This window comes from Parasteatoda tepidariorum, chromosome 4 (genome assembly GCF_982258835.1).
Source record: "Parasteatoda tepidariorum strain Cologne lab strain chromosome 4, Ptep-v5.0, whole genome shotgun sequence".
NCBI classification, from domain to species: domain Eukaryota; kingdom Metazoa; phylum Arthropoda; class Arachnida; order Araneae; family Theridiidae; genus Parasteatoda; species Parasteatoda tepidariorum.
The window spans coordinates 90,120,440-90,142,557 of record NC_141758.1 but is presented as its reverse complement, the minus strand read 5'-3'; the positions used below and the strand labels follow the sequence as shown (position 1 = coordinate 90,142,557).

General features: G+C 25.9%; 1 protein-coding gene across 5 annotated transcripts in view; it reads left to right on the top strand.

The window, feature by feature from the left end:
- LOC107455334 (transformation/transcription domain-associated protein) overlaps positions 1-22,118 on the top strand; it is a 165,499-nt gene that overhangs the window by 20,758 nt on the left and 122,623 nt on the right. For 4 of the 5 annotated variants that reach the window (XM_087161598.1, XM_087161599.1, XM_087161597.1 and 1 more), the window contains exons 9-18: positions 487-769; positions 3,330-3,412; positions 5,311-5,380; positions 8,556-8,679; positions 9,867-9,981; positions 12,778-12,817; positions 13,098-13,151; positions 14,426-14,464; positions 18,646-18,745; positions 20,723-20,829. In XM_087161598.1, the coding sequence (XP_087017724.1) occupies positions 487-769; positions 3,330-3,412; positions 5,311-5,380; positions 8,556-8,679; positions 9,867-9,981; positions 12,778-12,817; positions 13,098-13,151; positions 14,426-14,464; positions 18,646-18,745; positions 20,723-20,829 (1,015 nt within the window). The remainder of the gene's footprint in view (positions 1-486; positions 770-3,329; positions 3,413-5,310; positions 5,381-8,555; positions 8,680-9,866; positions 9,982-12,777; positions 12,818-13,097; positions 13,152-14,425; positions 14,465-18,645; positions 18,746-20,722; positions 20,830-22,118) is intronic. The other variant, XM_087161600.1, reaches the window with a different exon arrangement.

The following is a 22,118-nucleotide window of genomic DNA, read 5'->3' as shown; positions in this document are numbered from 1 at the left end:
TGTAATAATAGGAAAAAAAATCCATGAAACTATATTTAAAAATAACAAAGGTAACATAAGAAATTCATTTGGATTGGCACAAGACTGGTATAAAAAATCAAATGCAATCAATCATTTGTCATCCATCTTTTTTACGGCAAAATACTACTGCGGATTTCATGTTTTTTTTATTCATTATTATTGTGATGATTATTTAAAAAATGCAAAGAAGGAAATAATTTGGTCATTCCCCTCCTCTGACAAAATGCAAGAATATCACCCATCATATTAGAATAAAAAATTATTACATGTTCAAGTTAAGAAAATTATATAGTTTTTTTTTTTAAACACTGCACTTTTGTTATTTTAAATTAGCAACATATATGTTTGTTATTATTAAAAGTATTTTGCAGAAACATGCTAGTGCTAAAGAGTTTCGCCGCAGAGAGCTGGAAAAAATTCTGCCACAGGGAATTTTTTAATATAAATCTTCTTATTTATTTTCAGAACATCTGTTACCAATTTTGTTATGGATCTTTTGGCATTCAAATCACGAAATTCAGAGTCTTTAACATCATTTAATGATGAGGAGCTGAAGAATCTTACAGGCTTTTTCTTGAATAAGTTTTCAACTCCAGCTTTGAATTTAAAGCTACATATTGAGGCTGGCCAATTAATAAAGAAACTTGTTTTGTGTCAGAAGCCAGATGTAAGTCAGTTACGAGTACAAGTTGAAGACCAGTTACAAAATCCTGATGCAAACAAGATACTAAAGCAGTTGAAATCTAAGGTAACTAATAAACATACCCAAAAAAATACATTTTAAAAATAAAATTAACAAATATCTGTTTTCAATTTTATCAATTTAATGTAAAATTGTATACAAGAGTTTGTTGAAGTCAGATTTTTCTGTGTAAATTAAGTGCTAAAACTTTTAGATTTGTTACAAGAGTTATAGCCAATTTTGTTATGGATCTCTTAGCATTCAAATCTCAGAATTCAGAATTTTTAATGTCATTTAATGAGGAGGAGCTAAAAAAGTGTTACAGGTTTTTTCTTGAATGAATACTCAACTCCAGCTTTGAATTTAAAGCTACATATTAAGGCTGGACAATTAATAGAAAAATTTATTTTGTGTCAAAAGCCAGATATAAGTCAGTTTCGAGTACAAGTAGAAGACCAGTTACAAATGCCAATTACAGATCTGTTATAAATACCAATTACAGATCAGTTACAAAAACCTGATGCAAACAAGATAACAAGGCAGTTGAAGTCTGAGGTAACTAATAAACATTCCTAAAAAATTACATTTTAAAAATTAAATAAATATTTGTTTTCAATTTTATCAATTTAATGTAAAATTATATACAAGAGTTTGTTGAAGTCAGATATTATTGTGTAAATTAAATGCTAAAAGTTTTATACTTGTTGCAAAAGTTTTTAATTTAAAAAATATTATACAGTTTTTAATTTTTTAAAGACATTTTTAGGTTGAGTTCTTTGTTGATTCAAATACAGTTTATCCATTTACCTAATATTGAGTTATTATTTGGTTTATTTTACAGTTTTTATTGATATTATTTATAAACATAAATACGGTATCAATAAAATAGACAATCTAAAAACTATTTTGCAACTTTATATATTTGGCATATTATAATTAATAAAAACATTTAAGAATATCTAATTTAAAGTAAACATTATTAAAAAACAATTTCTTTAAAAGTTTTTTACCTCAAAAGAAAGGGGGGAAATCAGAATAATTTTAGGTAACACCATTTATGTTATATATTTTCCAATTTTATAAATGACTGTCTACTTTAATTTTAAATTCATTGTAGCTTGTAATAAAATGAAGCATTTTCAGCTCAATTATGAGGAAAGATTAACTTTTAAAATTAAATGAAAATTAGAAAAAAAAATTTAATTAAATTAATGAATTAAGCTGTTTTTGTTTTGTATATTAATGAAGGTTATTTGAATCCAGATAATATTGTTTACGGACTTAGATTGCAAGTTATTTCATTGCTTTTAAGAAATTTGCTTATATAGGACTGGAGAATGTAAGTTTTAAAAGTGTTCTTTAGTGTTTTCGTCTGTAAGTCAAAGACTAAATGTTAAATCTTGGTTTATTTCCTTTATAAAAAGTAAGTACTTTATCTTATGCATTTAAATTTAATTGCTTTAAAATTAATTCATTTTTAATTGTTTAAAATCTTTGATATGTGACTCATACACATATATATTTGTATTAAATTTATGTTAAAAATATAGAGAAAACATGGAAAAAGAAGAAAAATTATTAAAATAAAATATTTAAAAAAAATTATAAAAATAATTTTTTTTTTCTTTTTATAAATATTTTATTTAATAACTTTTCTTCTTCTCTTTTCATAAATATTTAATATTTTCCATGTTTTCTCTGTATTTTTCACTTATTTTATGAGTTCTATATGCTTGCAGCTTATTCACAGCAAATAAACTTATTAATTTTCTTTGTTTGTTTTCTTTTTGTCCATTTTGTCTTTATTGTGCTATGTGTATATATGCATATATTATTTCCATAAACAAATGATGAACACATTATAAAATTACAGATTATGTAATTGATTTAATATGAAATGAAGTGCTTTTGTATAGCAACAATTTTGATGATGTTCAAATCAGAAATATTTAACTTTTTAAAAAAAAATGGTAACATTGAAAATTTGACCATAAAATTTATCGATTTATGAAGAAAAAAAATTTATGGATTTTTTGACTTCTATAAGTTACTATAAGTTTTTTTGACTACTATAACTTACAATAAGAATCAAACATTCCATTGTATTCAAGATTACAGTCATTGTGCATATTAAGAAAAAAATGCACAAGTACTCATTATTAATCCTTGAATAAGAAATGAATGATCTATAAGGATAAAGGAGGAAGAATTTAATAAAAACTTGTTTAAACATTAATTATTTTGTTGTATCTTTCAGAATAAAATTTTAGTGTGCACATTGGAAATATAAGGGAATTACAATACAACTTTTCTCATTAATATAAAGCTTTTGTGATTATGAAATTGTATCAAACCAGATATTTTGTATTTAATATCACACTTAAAATTTTATACTACATTTTTACTAGTAAATTTTAAAAAAAATTCCATTAAAATAAAGTTTACAATATCTTAATTATATGCATTAGATCTTCTAAAGTTTTAATTTTGTAAAGCTGAGTTATTTCATATTTATCTGTGCTTGAAAAACTAAGTATGCACATTTCTTCTTCTTATCCATTTGTTACAAGAAATAATGTAAAAAAAATTTCCATGATAAATTATTGTACAGTGTAAATCCTTACAGGTTGATGATCTAAAAAATATTGTAATAGTTTTAACTTCAAGATTGAAATTAGTCGTTGAAGAGGAGATATTTTTAATCCACAGGTAAGATTTAAGCTTTCAAAGTCAAAAGTAGTCTTAAAGCCTCGTATTTTATAAAGAAGTAAGTCTGTTATTTTATTTTTACTGTGTTTAACTAAATTTCATGTCTGTTTGTTTATTTATGAATGACAAGTCTTGTTATCAAAATTTTGTGGCTAAATCTGATTTCAGCTAAACCTAATGCCATATATTAATACAAGTGTTAGTCATTAAATTCAAAATTGAACGAACTGCTACAAGCAATGTTTATTCACAAATAAAATTTTAAATTTTTTTCTTTAGCTAGTCAGAGGACGGAAATTTCGATTGAAGCTTTGCCCTGAATAACACAATGCAGGTTTCAATTTGTTACCTAGTTGCTACAGGTAGATTTTTCAGACCAGTAAAAATTTTAACTAATTTATGACATAAACAAACCAACAGGCATGAAATTATTCTCAAAAAATTTTTTCGTAATAAAAGTGTTTAAGTACAGTAAAACTCTCTCTACTACGATATGTAATACAGCAACTCCCTTTATTACAAGTCTTACGAGTATTGTTTGTGATCTCGACAAACTTGCATACGAATATTACGTCATGCTCCCCTCAATATTACGATATTCTCTGAAGCAATAAACCCCTGTAAACCAAATTTCAATCTTATTTCCTCCATTTATTGTTGGTTTTCAAATAATGTAAAAAATCTTATTTTATCAACTTTTGCCATTTTTTCCATTTTTTCTGACAAGATAAGACTCACTGCTGACAACCCCAAGAGCTTCCATTCTTAGAATTGCCTCCCTTATCTCTTAAGAAGTCACAGATGTAACATTCCTATCTGATTTCATTTCCTGTATGTTAAAAGCTGATCATGAGTCACAAATGATCACAAGCACCACATTAACACCTGAAAGAGAATTTTTTCTGTGGTGGATTGGTGGGGCACCATTCACAAACGATAATCATTTTTGTGCTTTGGCTTCAATATATACTTTGTTGATTGACTTGGCAGTCAAAAAAATTAATAAACAAGCAAATATATCAGATTATTTTCAATAAAAACGATTTTCAGGTATGTTTACTATCTTATATATTAAATTTATTTTAATTGTTTTTAATATTTAACCATAATTAACACTCTGCAAATTAATTTTTTACGTAATATATATATTTATAGTTAATACATATAAAAAAATACATACATACATTTACATTAAAAAAAAAAACTTTTTTTGTCCTCAATGTAACAATATATCCCTCTACAACAATATATTTATTTGGTCCCCAAAATATTGTTGTAGCGAGGTTTTACTGTACTAAGTTTTTCAATTTTACTGAAAAGGAGAAAATAATTCTGTTTTAATCAAATAAAAAATGCAATCATGTGGCATATCACTTTATGTATAATCAACATTAAACAGCCAACCCGATTCTGAGTTTATGACTGTCTATGTTGAACTCCAATGACTGACAATGTTGCCTTATAGTTTCGAACCCAACACAGAGGACTATTGAAGTCCTCGGTTAAACTATCCTTCGCAGAGAGCTGTTTGATGAAACTAACTTGTGTTTGCGTTAATGGGAAGGAAAAACACACAAGTCTCCTGTGGTTAGGCCGACAACAAGAAGATTCTATCCCATTATCCGTCTACCATTGGAAAAATTTTACGTCTGCATTGTGGTGGGTGTCAGCCAGGAGTTTAATTCGTATCAACCAGCTATTGCTGGGATTTGAACCTGGAGGTTGGCGCTCTCTTCTGGGCCACTGCTTATCACTTAAGCGATAAATTTGTGTCAACATTTTATTACTCCCACATTTTTAATTTCAATTGTGGAAAAATAGAATTATTTTCTCAATTTTTGTCCTTTAAAAAGTATGATTTTGTTGTTTAATTTTTTTCCTTGTGCTTTCTGTTACAGTTCAGATTTAAGGAAAAAGGGGGATAAACCCTCTGATTCTATTGGAAATTTGGCTGGCTACAATGAAAAAGTATGTAATCTTTTTAGTGAATAAACATATTTTTTCTACTTTATCATTAAAAACTGTAATTTTTTTATTAAAGTTTATTAATTATTCTAGGTAAGAAATTATTTCTTATTAAATGTATCACAAACTATATCATTTTATCAGTTATTAACATTTCATTACAATTGGGGTTTTTCGCATAACTGTTTTTCCCCATAATATTTATTCTCTTAGAGTGTATTGATGTGTCCAAAATCTATAATTCTTAAAAATATTTAATGTGCTTAAAACTCCAAATGTACAGATTACTTCTAATAAAAATGTTTAAATTTAAATATTAGCTCAATTGATATCCCATAATTCATTAAATATATTGTTATGTAGAGATATTGCATAAACTCTCAAATATGTTAAAATTTGTGCGTGAAGTTCATTATTGTATGAATATGTATAACAAAAGCAGCTAATTCACTGCCCACTAAACAAATGCCTAATACCTTTGTGTGTATGGTACTTTCCCTCCATCTACTCTCATTAGTATGAGCTCTCCATTAGTACGACTTTTCCGTTATAACGACCACTACACAAAGGCCCGTTTGCTGTTTCATAGATACTATGTTATTTTAACAACCATTAGAATCTCTGAACCGAACCGTTCATTCTAATGTAGCAACTGAAATTTTATTTCATTTTCTTTTAATTCCCCGAAAATCAATCCCAAAACAGGTGTAAACATTTCTGCACTTTTAAACACTGGGTCAATCAGTAACAAAAACCTTGATTAAAACTTTTCAAATCACTATTTCCATACCTGTCAAGTTTCCTGATTTTTAACCAAAACTCCTGTATTTTATGGCTATCTTCTGTTTACCCATATGTTCTCAAATTTCTCCGTATTTGTGGAAGAAAAATTTTTTTGGTGATAAAATATCTGCTGATGGCAAAAATACTTCTCTTATACCTCGACAGATGGTGCTATTGCCAGTACTGCAGTATGTTGAGTGTTAATAGTTTAAGTAATTATGAATAATGGTTTAAAAAAAATCTTCTTTAGATTAAGATTTATATACATATTTTTTACTTCACTGATGATCATGATGTATTAAAGCTTTACTCATAACCTAAAAAATGTTGGTAGTAAAATCTTTATTATTTTATTTCTCTAATGTTTGTATATATTTGTGTTCTGTGTCCCTGGCAACTTTGCATAATTAGTTTGTTTATGTTCCATGTGGCTTTGTGTTAAGTCTATGTGTAAATATATAGTGAAAAAATTTTAATTTTTGTAAAAGAATTTAGTATGTGTCCCTTAAGAGAATACTTGGCGGGCTTGGCTTACTTGAAATAAAATGGAAAGAACAGTTACTAACGTAAACAAATGCCACGTTTGAACAGGTTCTAGATACCCACACTATGTCACTTGCAGGTGTCCCATTACAAATCTTAAAGTAATTGTGAGGCAAAAGGACAAAGATTTCTAATTTCATGTCATCATTCTTGTGAGACAAAATTTCAAAATATATGAAAAGCACAAGCTAAAGATAATGTGCAATATTAAAATATGTTTTTAAAAAAAAAACTTTAATATTCTATATTAAGTAATATTTGTACTTAATCGATGTTAAAAAAACTGTGTATTAGCCAGTTTCATAATGCTATTTAAAGCAGGGTTGACTTTTTGCCAGCAGAAACTGGTTTTTGCCATGCCAGTGGCAGAAACTGGTTGTAACCGGCAAAAACTAAAAAAACTTGTATATTAGTTCTGGTAATTGATTAATGACATTTTGTTTAAGTAAACTGAAAAATGTAACTGTAGCAAACTTTTTAATTCATTGTTTGTAAATATATATTATTTTGTTTATATTAAATATAAAGAGTGCAGTGCAGTATATCAAATATTTATATTAAATAAAGAATAAAGTAATGTAATAATAAATATAAATACTAAATTTTAGTTTATTATATTAAACTCTGAAATTCAGTAATTATTATCCTTTGCCTCTTAATGTAACTGAATAGAGCTACTTTCAAATAGTTTTTTTTTCTTGTCAAGACATAATTTGCATGGCAACAATCCAATTATTATATCAGTTTTAATCTTTGCTCTATGTAAGAGGTAATATTGGTTAGATTCACTGATTCATAAATGTAAACGGCAATTTCACTGATCACTTTGTTTAACATTTAAATGTTTTTTCTATGAATTATCCATTGTATGTCAATCTCAATACTTAACTTTTATGTCATTTTCAGAATTTCTGCCAGTTTCTGCCACAAATGTGGCAGAAAAGGGTTTCTGCCATGCCAGTTTTAACCAGTTTCTGCCAGTGGTTTTAACCACCTCGGCAGAAACTTGCCAACCTTGATTTAAAGTGTGGCATATTTTTGTAGAAATTAGTTATATATTAAAAAAAATATAGGTAAATGTTTGCACCAATTTTATGTAGTTTCAATATAGCAACCTCTTTTTATAGGGTCCGTTTTCATCTGTACCACAGGGGGCCGCTTTATCAAGCATCGACTGTGATGCCTTCTTATTAATTTTTAAGCTACAAGTTGTTTTATCATTATATTCTTATCCCATCCTACTATAATTTCTGTTTTTTTGACTTTTACACATGTAATATTCATGATTGTATATAATAAACATTATACAGTTAGCAAATTAACGTAACTGGTGCGACATGCGACTTTAAATTTTGTGCCATGCGTTGGAAAAGTTTGGGAATTCTCGGCTTAAATGAAGTTTCTTCATAATATGGCTGCTGAGGATTTTTGGCAGCAGTTTACCATCCGATTGAAAACCTTGTGAGGTACACTAGAGTTATTAAGGTTTTAGGGTTTTTTCCATATTAAATTATTGTATTTAGTTTTACTGGCAATTATTAAGGTTTTTTTTTTTGCCCTTAAAATGGATCATGTAATTTGTTTTTAATAAATTATTTACTTATTATTAGCTATTTATTGTTTATTTATAATAGCTTGCTGTTAATACATTTTGTGTTTAGTAGAACATGAACTTGAGTACTTTTTATGACTCATATACTCCTGAGTCAGGAGTATATGAGTCCTGACATCTTTATGATGAATAATAATATTAAATAATTATGTCATGTAACTTTTAGTATGATTTTATTTTTTTAATACTTTTTTTGATTTGTTTTTAAATTAAGTCTAAATCTTTTTTTCTTCTTTCCAGTTTATAGAACACCCTTGGAATAATGAATGTTTTAGTAATAGTTATCAAGACTATTACAACTTAATCGATGTAGTACTCACAGTAGCACAGTCTGTTATTAATATTTACATGGAAATTGTTAATGGTAATCTTTAAATTTTTTTTAAAATTATATTGTTTGTTTTTTTATTATTATTTAGCATCAGCACTTGTTTCAACTTTCACATGAAGTGTTTTTTTTCTAAGATAATTTTTTAAAAATGGCAGGTTTCTCTTTTGAGACATTGTAAACTCTCTAATCGATCGGAAGAAAATAAATGTCTGACTTGGGCAGGTTTCTTGTCTTACGTAAACATTGATCAGTGTAGCCATGCCACTCTCTCCAAAAGCTGGGAAACTTGGAATAAGGAGAGAAATTTTTAAAATATCAGAAAATAGCAGTATTACTTGTCATTATTATTTTCTACCAATTATTAAATATTGTAAACTCTCTAATCACTTGGAACGAAACAAATTGTCTGTCTTGCACAGGATTCACGTCTCACGCAAACATTGTTAAGTGTAGCTGCTCACTTCAGAAGCAGAGAGAACTTATATTAGTGAGAAAAAATTTTCGAAAATCGGGAAATAGCAGTATTACTTGTCACTATTCATTTCAAGGAATTATGATATCACTGTCTTCATAAAATTTTATTTCAAGTGTTTTAAGTAATATTTATCGCTTTTATGTAACTTTGTCCTGTTGCAAATTCCTTCATTTTTCTTGTCATTAGTGTAATTAGCAAATGTTCACTTTTAATTTCTAATAATTTCACTTTAAATCTTAAAATGTATTTGTTAACTATTATTAAAACCGAATTTTTATCTTCTGAATGCCATTTTTGTTTAATATAAAAATTGAAACATGAAATAAGAAACAATTTTAGGTTTAAAATGATGAGCAAATTTAGTTTATAACCTTAGCAATTTTAATTTAATTTTTTTCCCTCTGTCTTTAAAAAAGAATTCCTAATACAAACAAATATATATGCAAATTTTTAAAATAAAATTAAAATTTTGTTATTTTCAGTCATGAAATTTGCTAAGATTTATAAACTGAAAATATTTTGCTTAACTATTAATAATATAATAAAATTTTACTAAATAATTCCATATCCAACAAGTTTTTGGAATTTGAACGAAACTTGTTTTGCTTACAGCTTGCAAAATATAGATGCAAATTAATGCTGTTCGAACTTTATCTTAATTTTTTTTTAATAATTTTTTAATTTTTTTTTCTTTTTGTTTGGGAAATTTTTGTTCATGTTCTTACATTTTTGTTTTTTATTTCAGTATTTGATGAGAAGCATGAGTATTTTGATTTTGATCCTAAATTATTTCAAGACTTTCTCTGTGTTACTTCAAAAGCATTGTGTTTCTTTCCTGGTTGTATGTTTTTTAAAGAGAGGTATGTTGATAATTTTTGTGTGACGATAGTTTTACAATTAGCCGTTATTTTATTATTCTACACTTCCCTTTTTACATATTTGATATAATGTCAAGGCATTGTTTGTGTTAAGTTATTCTTTGTTAAATACTAAACAGTGTTCATTTTTCAATTCATTTTATTCATTTGCACTGTAAAACCTTAAAATTTTATTTATTATAAGTAATTATGACTGTTAGATAGTTTCTCTGATTTTAAAAATAAATTTATGTAGTTTTGATGTATATTTAAGATAGTAGTTCATATATATTTTAAGAATTCATATGAATTTTTTTATTATGTAGAATTCATAGAAGTTTTTATTATGTATTGTTTTTTTGTATAGCTCAGTTTGTGGTAATTTTTTTTTCGTAAAATATTAATCAAAGTGTTCCCAATTCATTTTATAAAATCGGAGAATAGATTTAATTATTAAAAGAAATTGTGACTGTTAGGTGGCTTTTATTTTTAAAAAAAATTCAAATAGTTTTGAAATATATATATGATAGAAGTTCATATATAATATTATAATATAATATATTATATTTTAATATAATATTTCAAGAATTCATATGAATTTTTTCTTATATAAAAATTCAGAAAAAAATTTTATTACATTTTTTTATTATATAGCATCATTTATGTTAAGTTATTCTTTGTGAAATATTAAACAAAGTGTTCCGTTTTTTATTCATTTGCAGAATAATATCTGTATTTTTTTTATTATTGTTATTAAGAGTAATAACAAATGTTAGGTGACTTACAAATAAATTCAAATAGTTTTGAGGTATATAAAGTATAAATTCATTTATATTTTAAGAATTCATACTTAAATTTTTTATGGAAATGTTAATAGCATTTTTTTTTCAAATTTTAATCCCATTAAGTTGTGATTCTTATTTTTATGAGGTTAAATTTAATTAAGAAACCTCTTTTTTGTAGGAGTTAAGAGGTCCATGTCATCTTGGATTTTAGATTAGATTTTTTTTTTATGTTCGATTGCATTTAAAAAATGATGATATAGTACTATTCAGCAGTACATTATCTTTCCAAAAAAGGCAGAAAATATAGGGGTTGCTTTGTTAGATTAGAAGATATAGAGCTTGATAAATTTTAAGACTTCTATGAAATTTTTCCCTAAACATTAAAGCAAGAAAGAAATCTGTAATTTGTGGCTTTGAATCAGTAATTTATAATTACACGTTTTTCAGTTTTTAGATTTTTTAAGTTTCATTTTATTACAATTTAATCTGATGAAAATGGATTCGAATGATTGCATGAATAAAACAAAGATGTTTATCAAAACTTTAGGAACAGACAAACGTATATTATTTTACTATTTTTCAAAAACTACTGATTGCAAAAATATATTAATATAATTTTGTCAAATAAAATTGAAAAATATTCTAAATTACTACATACACACTTTATAAGTTCTGATTAGATAGCTGCTTTGTATTTTGAATGTATCAAAAGATAATGTTGTTTAAAGCATGAAAATTAAATAAGGAAGATTAAAAGCATATTTAGAATTTTCATTCCTCACCCCTTAGTCAAATGAGTTCCATCGCAGGAAAAAGACCTCTTACATCAAAGAATTAGATATTCTTGTTCTCTATGAGTATAAGATTTCATTAGTCTAATAATTAACTCATTACAACTGACTGAAACATTGTAACAAACTGAGAAAGCAATTGAGGTGTACAATTACTTAGCCTTTTTGTAATTTTATTACTTGGTCTATGGATCTTTGTTACGTTTGTGATTTTCTTAAACTATAAAATTCGTATAAGTTTTAAATAATGTTGGCACTTTTTTTCTTCATATTTTTGACCTACCTCCCACTTAATAACAGTGTCATACTTCACCATACCCTTTTTTTTGTCATTAATTGTCAAATTTTGAGACCCATACCACCCTTGTCTCATGTCTTGCTATATTGCATAAAATTATGCTTGCAGTTTGTAAATAAAACATACTATTGATCCTATTTCAATTCTTTTTAAATTTCAGCCATGTTTTTTAATGTCATTTGTCAGCATAACAATTAAATAACATACGAGAACATATGATTGAATATATAAAAAACCATTTAATAGTTACTAAAAAAGTCTTTTTGATTATAGAAATTATATTTGCTCTAAAATTCAAAAAAGTTAGTTTTAAGTTTTTTTTTCAGTCGTATTCAAAAGTTTAGAAATGATTGATTTAAAAGTGAGCTGTGTTTGGAATATTTTACCTTTAATGCAGAAAAAGATACCATTTTTTCATGATTTCATTATTATTGACATCATTATTTCATAATCGTAAATTATTGAAATGGTAATATTTTTTCACTTATTTTAACTTAAATTAATATTAAAGTATAAAAAATATATTTAATAAAATTTCTGCGTCTAATGGATAAGGCTGTAGAAAAACGCAAATAAATTATATCTAAAAAAGGTGTGATCATTATAACAAATTATAGGAATTGTAGTAAATAATTGGTAGGTTAACTATTCATTTGAATCATCTGTTTTGTAATTCTGCATTTTTGTTACAATTTTGTTGTTTGATGCCGTTTGATAATTTTTTTTAACAACCAACAGAAAGAGTTTAATTTAGCGTAATTTTTTTAAATTAATAATTTCTATCAATTTTTGGTTTAATGTTCTCAGAAAAAATTTAATGTGTTTTATCTTTTCTTATATTCAATGTTTTAAACATCTTTGCTGCTTTTTTACATATTTAATTTATGCAAAAAAAAATTTGAATTTGTTTTAATTTGTTTTTAAGCCCCAGCAAGAAAGAAGGTTTTCTGAATTTAGCAGCTGTGGTATGTCATCACTTTTTCTTTCCTTCTATTTCTTTAAATGATTTTTTCAATCTTTTATTCTACAATTTAATATCAATTTTAAAAACAATTTAAAGATACTCAAAGCTAAAAAAATAAGTCTTTAATAATTAAATTTACAAATATTCTTAGAGAACCTGTGTTTATTTATATTTTTCTTGTGTTATTCTTCAGTTTTTGTTTTGTTTAATGCGTTATTATTTAGATTTATCTGTTATTATTCAGCTTGGAGGTTAATTTACCATTACTCTTTTGATTTCAGTTTGGGAAATTCTCACCAAAAAGACTCCAGCTTATTTTGCATCTCAGCTTTGAAGTAAGTTATTTGTAGTAAATTATGTGGTTTATATTTAGGTTATCTGTTTTAAATCATAGTTTTAACAAAATAGTATTTTTTTAAATAAAAAAACAAGCCTTTTTTATTCTTTTTAATAGTTTAATTTTTTTTATTATTACTTATATTTAGTTTTATTTTAAATAGAGCCAAAAATAAAAATATTAAGTTTTTTAAATTTAAATGCTAATTTTTATTTTCTTTTTTTTTAAATAAATAAAAATAAATATATCATTTTTAAATTTTAATGTATAATTGTGTTCTTACAAAAATATCAATATAAAATAAATAAAATGAACAAATTAAAGATTAAGTTAACATGCCTCTAAAAATGTTTAAAATAAAAAAGAGCCTCACCAAATCTATAATCTGATAGTTTTTAAAATTAATTGTGCTTATTTTTTTCGTTTATCAGTGTCACTAAATTTCTATTATAATAAAATTTCATTCATTGTAATATTTTCAAAATGTATTTACAATACTTTAACTGTATGTCATTTTATTTAATGCTGAATCAGTTGTGTTGTAGACCATGTAGAGCATAAGAAAAAATAAGGACAACATTTAAAAACAAAAAATATCTTTGCATCTTTCGTACATACTAGACTTCTTTTAAAAAGGGCAAACAACAAATTAAACAGAGCATAATAAAAATGCATTTTATCGCAAGTGCAATAAAATATACCCTTTTTTATTCCTGAGTTGTTTTGTTCAGTTCAGAAAGTTCTGACAGTTTCCGGAAAATTTTAGGAATGAAGCATTGAGCAACTCTTGATAATTTGGCACAAATATTTTAGAGATTTTAATGATACTTTTGCACAAAAAAATAACCAGTGTCCATTAGCTATTTATCTCCCAATTAAAATTCATAATTGAGTTCCCAACTTACTTAAACAAATAATTTTTAATATTCTTTTTATCATTTATAGACGCATATGAGGAAATTTTTAATTTTTTTCGTCGTCAGTATAGTGTATTTTATTGTCATTTGTAGTCCAATATGTGGATATAAGTTTATGTTTATTGCTAGTGAAGATTTTTCTCTCACCCTCTAATATAACATTAATATTTTATTAGTATTTGTAGTAAAATATAAAAATATGAATATTTTATGTTTAATCTTATTTAATTGGTTGTATTGAGTATGTGCTATTAATACATACTGTATTTTATAAAATTTAAATTGTTTATTTCCTTTTTTGCTTTTAAATTATTAATAATTATTCACAGTAACTTTTCATATTTTTTTCTTTTAGGTCATTCTCAATTGTATTTTGAAAAATTATGAATTTATGGTAAAGTGTTTATTTTATTTATTCATTTTAGTGTGTATTATCATAACTTTTCTTTTCATTTAAAAAAATTTTATGTTTAAATAAGTAAGTTTTTATTTTAAGATTCAAATCAAGACTTGCTCTTAATAATAATATGAATTACAATTTTATTATTTTTATTGTTATTAATTGCAGTTGATCTGTCAGCAATTTATTGTAGGGCTAAATTTATGCATTCAAGGATTATCTAAATCATTTAAAACTATTTTTAAAATTGATAAAAAAAAAGAAGCATGTACCATATTTTTCGGCGGAAGAGCCGCGGCACTATCGAGAAAAAAAAGGTGTTTTTTTCCTACATGCGGCGCTTCTGACGAAATATTTTTTTGTAGCGAAAAAATTTGTCAAGGAAAGTTATTTAAGATGAGATAATTTTCTGAGAGGAAGACTATTAAAAAAAATTAATAATGAAGTCGACGAAATATTCGCCCGTATCGCGATCTGCTGCAGAACAACGCCTAGCTAACTGTAAGAAAATAAATAAACCAAATAATAATTTTAAAAAAACATCGCATAAGGAGAAAATTTGAAAGGTATGCATCTTGTATCCACCCCCAGCTTAAGGAAAAATCGCGAGCTAGAAATCTATTTAGCGCCTTGGCAATTGTAATTTAAGCGAACAGAAAAGGAAGAATAGGACCCTAAATCCGACACTCAAGGGACTGACGAAATGCCGAACTTCGGATCTCTTTCAGAAATTCCAATATGGCCCCCAAATATTACTATAATTCAATTCCACTGTTAATTTCAGAAAAACCAATAAATTTAGTCAAGTTTCGATCGTAGATTATGATGGGGTGAATTTAAAGCTGGCCCATCTTAAGAGAAATTTTACTAATCAAATAATAATCTATATAATATAATCAAGAAGAAATAATCAGAATCCTATGAAGAAGAAATAATCGTTTCTTCTTTGGGGCGAGATCATAGTTCTCGTTTTTTCTTTTATATAACATTTTGTTTTAACAAAACACGCTTACCTCGCAAGAAAAAAAAAAGCTAACAGGGAACTACAAAAAAAATTTTTTTTAACAATTAATGCTAAGAAACTAACAATGAATAACAGCAAAAAACAAGCTAAAAACTAATAAAGATTAAAAAAAAAACAAGCAAGCAACAATTAACAAGAAAAAATAAAAAGCGGCGAAATAAAAAAAAATTATGAATCGAATAAAAAACCGCAAAAGGGATGAATTCATTTTATTGTCCACGTGGTAGTTTCAATGTCAACTGGGTGTGGCCAATTTATGGTCAAACAGAGGAAGGAAATTTGGGGGCAAATCAGTAAAGCACAAGCTCAGCTGTCAAGATTGATTGATCAGTTTTTTCCAACTTCCATATCTTTATTTTGTTCATTGGAAATGCAGGTGTTTTTACTTCTCACTTTATTTTAAACTGCTTTAGAAACAGATGTTTCCTTTGATACAGATTTATTATTTTTTTTTCTTCAGGCTTCTTTTTTATTTTTAAAAGATAAAATAAAGTAAGTTACTTCAACAGAATAAAATTCAAAATAAAAAGAATATAGCTGATTTTTTTTTTTTTTTTTTGAAGAAAAAAAGAAAAGAATTGGATCAGATTAAGTGCCGAATTTTGGAATGCTGGATTAGGGGTCCCATACCCTTTTCTTTTCCCCAACCCCTTTAAAATATAACTGATTGATTCCTCCTAAACAGCTCCAATAGAAATGACACGTGGAGGAGGTGGGGTACACCTCTCTTTTAAACATTTTCTTCTCTCTTTCTAAGTTGAGTCACATTGGGTTATTTCCATTGAAGGAGAGGGCATCATTCTACCCACTAAAATTCCACCCTCAAAGATTGTGAAAGTGAAACTTATTTCCCCTTCGCTCATTCCTTCAGAATTTTTTTGGGGCTTGTTTAGTTATTTCTTATTCTTGTTATTATTAGTTATTTCGTTATTATTAGCTGTTTCGTTATTATGTATTAGTTTTTCCTCAAATTCTTAATGGTAATAAATTTTTAAATCTTTCTTTTAATAAATTTTTATTTTATTTTTCTTATTACATTGTTTTACGGATTTCTGTAATCAGTTCAGCCTTAATTCAGCTACTGAACATATAAATATTTTTTTTGCTGTTCTTCTGTTTTTTGGCGCGGTGCCAACTGGTAAGAACAACTTTATTTTATATAGTTTTGTTTTCTTTTTTTTTTTTTTTTTTGCTGAAAAACTTTTTTTGTTGCTTTTTTTTACTGAAAAAGAATTTTTTTATTATAATTTAGAAATTAAAACTATACTTTATGAAATGCATAAAAAAATTTTATTTTTTATTATACAGATACTCTAAATGGTAATTTAAAGGTCTCTTCTAAACGGATGCTGATATGCGCGGCTTAGCACCATTTCGGCGCTTGTGCTGGAGCGGCGCTTACTATAACTTTTTTTTTTTAAATTTCATTTTTATCGAGGTGCGGCGCTTTTGCCGAAAAATATGGTATATTTATCATAGTATGTCAAAATCTGAACGAAAAATCAACAAAAATGTGCCATTTTTAAAATGTGATGGAAAAAGGGAAATAATTTGACCAAACACCTGATGACGTGATACGGTTGAGAAAACGTTGGATGAAATTGGGATCAACCACTGTAGAAATTTAGCTGATGATGATTCCCGATGGAAGAAAATTTTTTGAGACAGCCTGGACTTGCAACAGGCTGTAGAGCTACAGAAGAATATTTAATAAAAAATTAATGTATTACAAAAGTTATCAAAATCCTTACTTTAAAAATATCTTTCATTAAATTTGTTGTAAATAATTTTTCTTCCAATTAGTGTGAAGTTGAATCTCTAAAATCACTCAGATCTTATAGCTTCAGAAAATTCGTCCCATATTATAGCTGTTTTGAAGTGTCTCTTTAATTTTTACAAATTTGGCTTAAATGTTTTCGGAAAAAAGTGAGAATTGTTGAAGGTCACAAACCTAACAATATTAACACTAATGTTACTTGCTTTTTTAGGCAATAAACATGTAGTTTGTTACAATAGATTTACATTATTCTCTTACAAAAGAAACATTATTTTAAGTGTAATCTTTTGCAACTACCCACTTGTAATGATAATTAAGAATGTTTATTCTCAGAATAAACATGTAAATGGTTTCTGAATTTAATGAATTCATTTTTGAAATATGCTAAGAATATCATTGAATACAATTTAAAAGTAAATTCACTTTTTTCATAACTGAAATATATTATTTTAAGAAAAATCTTACAAATAAACCTCAAAGCAGGAAATGATAATGAAAAAGCTCTTTAACTGAAATATTTAAATAAAATTTATTTTCATTAAACTTCGGAATGATTTTTTTCTTTTTACAGATTTAAAGCTTTAAGCATTGTATTTTTTTTTTTTTTTTACTTAAAAAGTATTAATTTTGTACTAAATCAATCATATCAAGGTACTTTTTGACTTATAAATCAATTTACATCAATAATTGCAAAATTTATCATACTTAAGAGCTCGCTTTACCACATTTCTTATGATTGGTTAACAGTATAAACAATAATAAGATTCTAAAACTGTAATAAAATTTTGAATATGATGTATCCCTCAGCTTATGTTTTGTTTGTGAGATAATGTCTGAACAAACTTCATATTCTGGACAGTTTCATTATTGAGATTGTATTTAAATTTTAACATAATTTTACCAGTCATAAGAATTTTGTATTTTATATATTCTGAAATGTATGACGATGTGTGAACAAACTTCATATTATGAAGAGTTTCGTTATTGAGATTGTGTTTAAATTTTAACATAATTTTTCCATTCATAAGAATTTTTTGTATTTTATATATTCTGAAATGTCGTGAGCTGTAAATCAATTTAAAGAAATTGATATCACTACATAAATAAAATGTGAGGATTGCAATGCTTTTACTGTTATCTTCAGTTTTTTATGTTTTCTACTGAAGTGAAACAGATTTATAAATTGAATGGAAAATTCATATTTTAAGCAGTACATGTAAAAATAAACCAGATTTAGAAACTTAGGAATTTCGTTGCGAATTTTAACCGCAATCTTTCCGCAATGGAGTTTCAATGCAATCTTTTTACTTTACATTAAAGGATGGCAAGCTTACTGGTTTTTATTTAATACACATTTTTAACTTTTTTTTTCAGTATTTTCTTATTGAACTTCTCCATGAACCATCCAATCTATCAACTGCAGTTATTGAAGTTCTCTTGAATTATCTTTTAGAACATGTGGAAGACATAGGAGGTAAATTTAGTATTTGATCCAACTACTTTTCTGGTATTCAAAACCATTTCAATAAAAATTTGTATAGCATTGCTTTTTTTTCTTCCAATTCCTGTACTTGTCTGGGGGCAACCACGTAACAATTTATGTTTTTTAACAAAAATTTTCATTCAGTGAATGATTTTTCACTAGATGATTTTTCACTAGATGATTGACTGGATGATTCACTAGATTTTTCACTAGATGAATTATTTGCATTTCAGAAAATTTCCTAAAATTGAGCAAGTATCCTAAAAAAATTCCCTATTGAAATAGAATTTTTGTAGAGATTATTACTTGCTTGAATATTTTAATGAGTCTTACTGATACATAATGAAGCAAGCCTCATTAATAGAAATCAGTTCAAAACTTTTATTGTTCTAAAATGTTCAGTTTATTTTTATTCAGAACTCTCTTTTTAAATTAATTTAAAAAATCTATTAACTATCTTAGAATTAAATGTCCATTAATATTTCAAATTATGAGTAAAAATAATATGTAACATTTCAAGTGTGTTTATTATCAAGTGTATTTATGATAACTGGAAAACATTGCATTTTTTCTATTTTGATGACTATAAAAATCTCTGAAATTCCTTACTTGTAAAATATTTAGTAGATTATGCCAAACATTGCTAATCTATCCAAGCGCCATCCAGTACATCCTTGTCATTAATTTATGTAAAAGTTTGATTTTGTCTAAATAAAGAAACATCCTTTAAGAAACAGGTGGGGGTTTTTTTTAATCATTTTTTATAGGTCTTGTGTGGTTAAATCTGGCTTTAGTCATTAAATTTTATTTTTACAAAGCAGAAAAATAAATCGAATGTGGTGTTCCAAGGCTGTTTAAGACTGAAACAAGCAAATTTTTAACCAGATATTGCTAATCTATCCAAGCACCATCCAGTATATCATTCTCATTAATTTATGTAAAAATTTGATTTTATCTAAATAAAAAAAAACCTTTAAGAAACAGGTTTTTATTATCATTTTTATAGGTTGATACGAGAATAATAAATTTTTTGGGTTGATAATCAAAAAAGTTCAGTGGCCCTTGATATTGATGGCAAATTTATTTTATGATCCCACAAAAATTAGATATGTATTTTTTTTTTTTAACTTTTAGTTATAATATTGTGTAATGTAACTATAAAATTTAGACATGACATTCTATAAATATTATTACTGAAATTTGCCTTGGGACTTTTTTAAATTTTGTATAATTTAGATTGTGTTTATGTATTTTTTTATTTTCTTGACCATTCTTTTATCTGTTGTTAAATCATGAAATAAATTTTAATATATTGGTATTTTTAATATTTATGACATATATTCAGTTGTTAATATCGCTTAAAAGCATTTTGGAAAACTGATTTTTCAACAACTCGGAAATATTTCATAAAACTGTGAATTTTTTTTGGAATTTTTTTTTCACAGTGGATAAAAAAATTTGCTATAAATATCAAAAATATTTAAGACATTGGAGAAAATGTTATTAAAAATCCTTGGATACATATGAACTAAACCATCTACTATGTTTTAAAAGTAATTTTAAACCTAAAACATAGTTCAATTTATTTTATATTGTTTAAATGTGCATTTCCCATGTGTTAAATTTATGTTAACTATTTTTTAATTGGGTCTCATTTATAGACAAATTTATTTTTATGTTTAAAATATTTTTATATTAATATTTTAAAAAATTTATTAATACTATTTTTATATTTATTTTTTTAAATAATGATTGAATTGTATTTGAAGAGTGTGCTAATTTAACCACTGATATTCTACCTATCAATTAAAAGAACTAGCAATTTTTGAAATGCTTCTTTATATGCCTAAGTACATTTCTTTTCTAACAATGTATATAGTAAAATCATTGTGAGTTACTTTTGTAATTGATCATGTTAATTTGTGATTTATTTAAAAGAAATTATAAATTTCTTCTTTTTTCCTTTAGCTAATAACCACATGTTCAACTTATTTCTGGATTTTTTGGAAATTATCAAAATTGTTTCTTTTAAAATAGAAAATAGAGTAAGATCAGACAATAAAGAAATTTTTATGGTATGATATTACTTTTCCTAATTGATTATTATTATGAATTTTTTAAATAATGATTCTGTTATTGCCTAAAAAAATTAAACACTGTTTTTAGTTACTGTGAAATGTAATTTATCTTTAGTAAGATGCAGTTTCCCTCTATTAAGTATTCATGTTCATATTGCAGTTTTAATTTTTTGATGAATTCTATATTTACTTTATCACAGGATGAAAATGTGTGTTAAACTTGAGTGATACTAAACTTTACCTCTACAAAGCATATTGCAAATAGCTGCCATTTATTGCAATCTAGATTGATTGAATGATAAATATATTAAAATATTTTGCAGTATTCCAATTTTGTAAGAAGTACTTTTTTTTAAAAGAAAAAACTGATTGATTTCATCTTTTGTATGTCTTTGTATATAAAGAGCAGTCATAAGTCAAATTACACAGGGCTTCAAGTGCTGCGCATTTTGCGCCAAATCGGTATATTTGCGCATTACTGCGCAGAGACGACATTTTATGTTAAATTTGCGCCGAATCTGCGCCAAAAATGTTTTGGGGACCAACTAAACATTGCCAAATTTTAATAGCAAAAGAAAATTTTTTCTCTTGTTGATTTCATCGTTATTGATGTACCATCGTCTTCGTCAATGGAAAGCTAATGGCCTTCTTGCGCTATTCAATTTATAGATTAGTACCATGATCCTTGAATTAACTAAGGGACCATCCACTAAGTACATAATTTCATGTTGATCCTCAGAACAGTCAAGAATCACAAAGCTTCATAACCTCAAACTTTCTATCTCCGTTTTATTCATGTAATTAGATAAAGATAAGATTAAATAAGGATAAGAACTAATTGAGTTTCATAACTTAAATTTTTTATCTGAGGGACCATCCACCCCTGTGGCAGAATTTTTTCTGACTTTCTGCGACAAACCTAACTAGAACCAATATCTTTCTGCAAGATATTTTTATCGTTATAAATGTATGTGTAATGAATTTATAATAATAGATGAAATTCGTGTTTATAAAATAAGTCTAAATGCATAGAATAAAACTGTGTAGATTTTTTTTTCTTAATTTCATAATATAAGTTTACATTTCTTAATAAGTTTAAATTGTTTAAATATAAATTTGCATAATCTTCGATAATAACGAAAAATTATAAATGTATAGATCTGCAGACAAAAATGCTTACTAGAGCATAAATAAAGATTATCCAGAACCTGTAATAAGATAGAACTTATAGAAATAGCTAAGAATGGACAAAAAGATTAAATTTATAAAACAAGATAACTGAATTT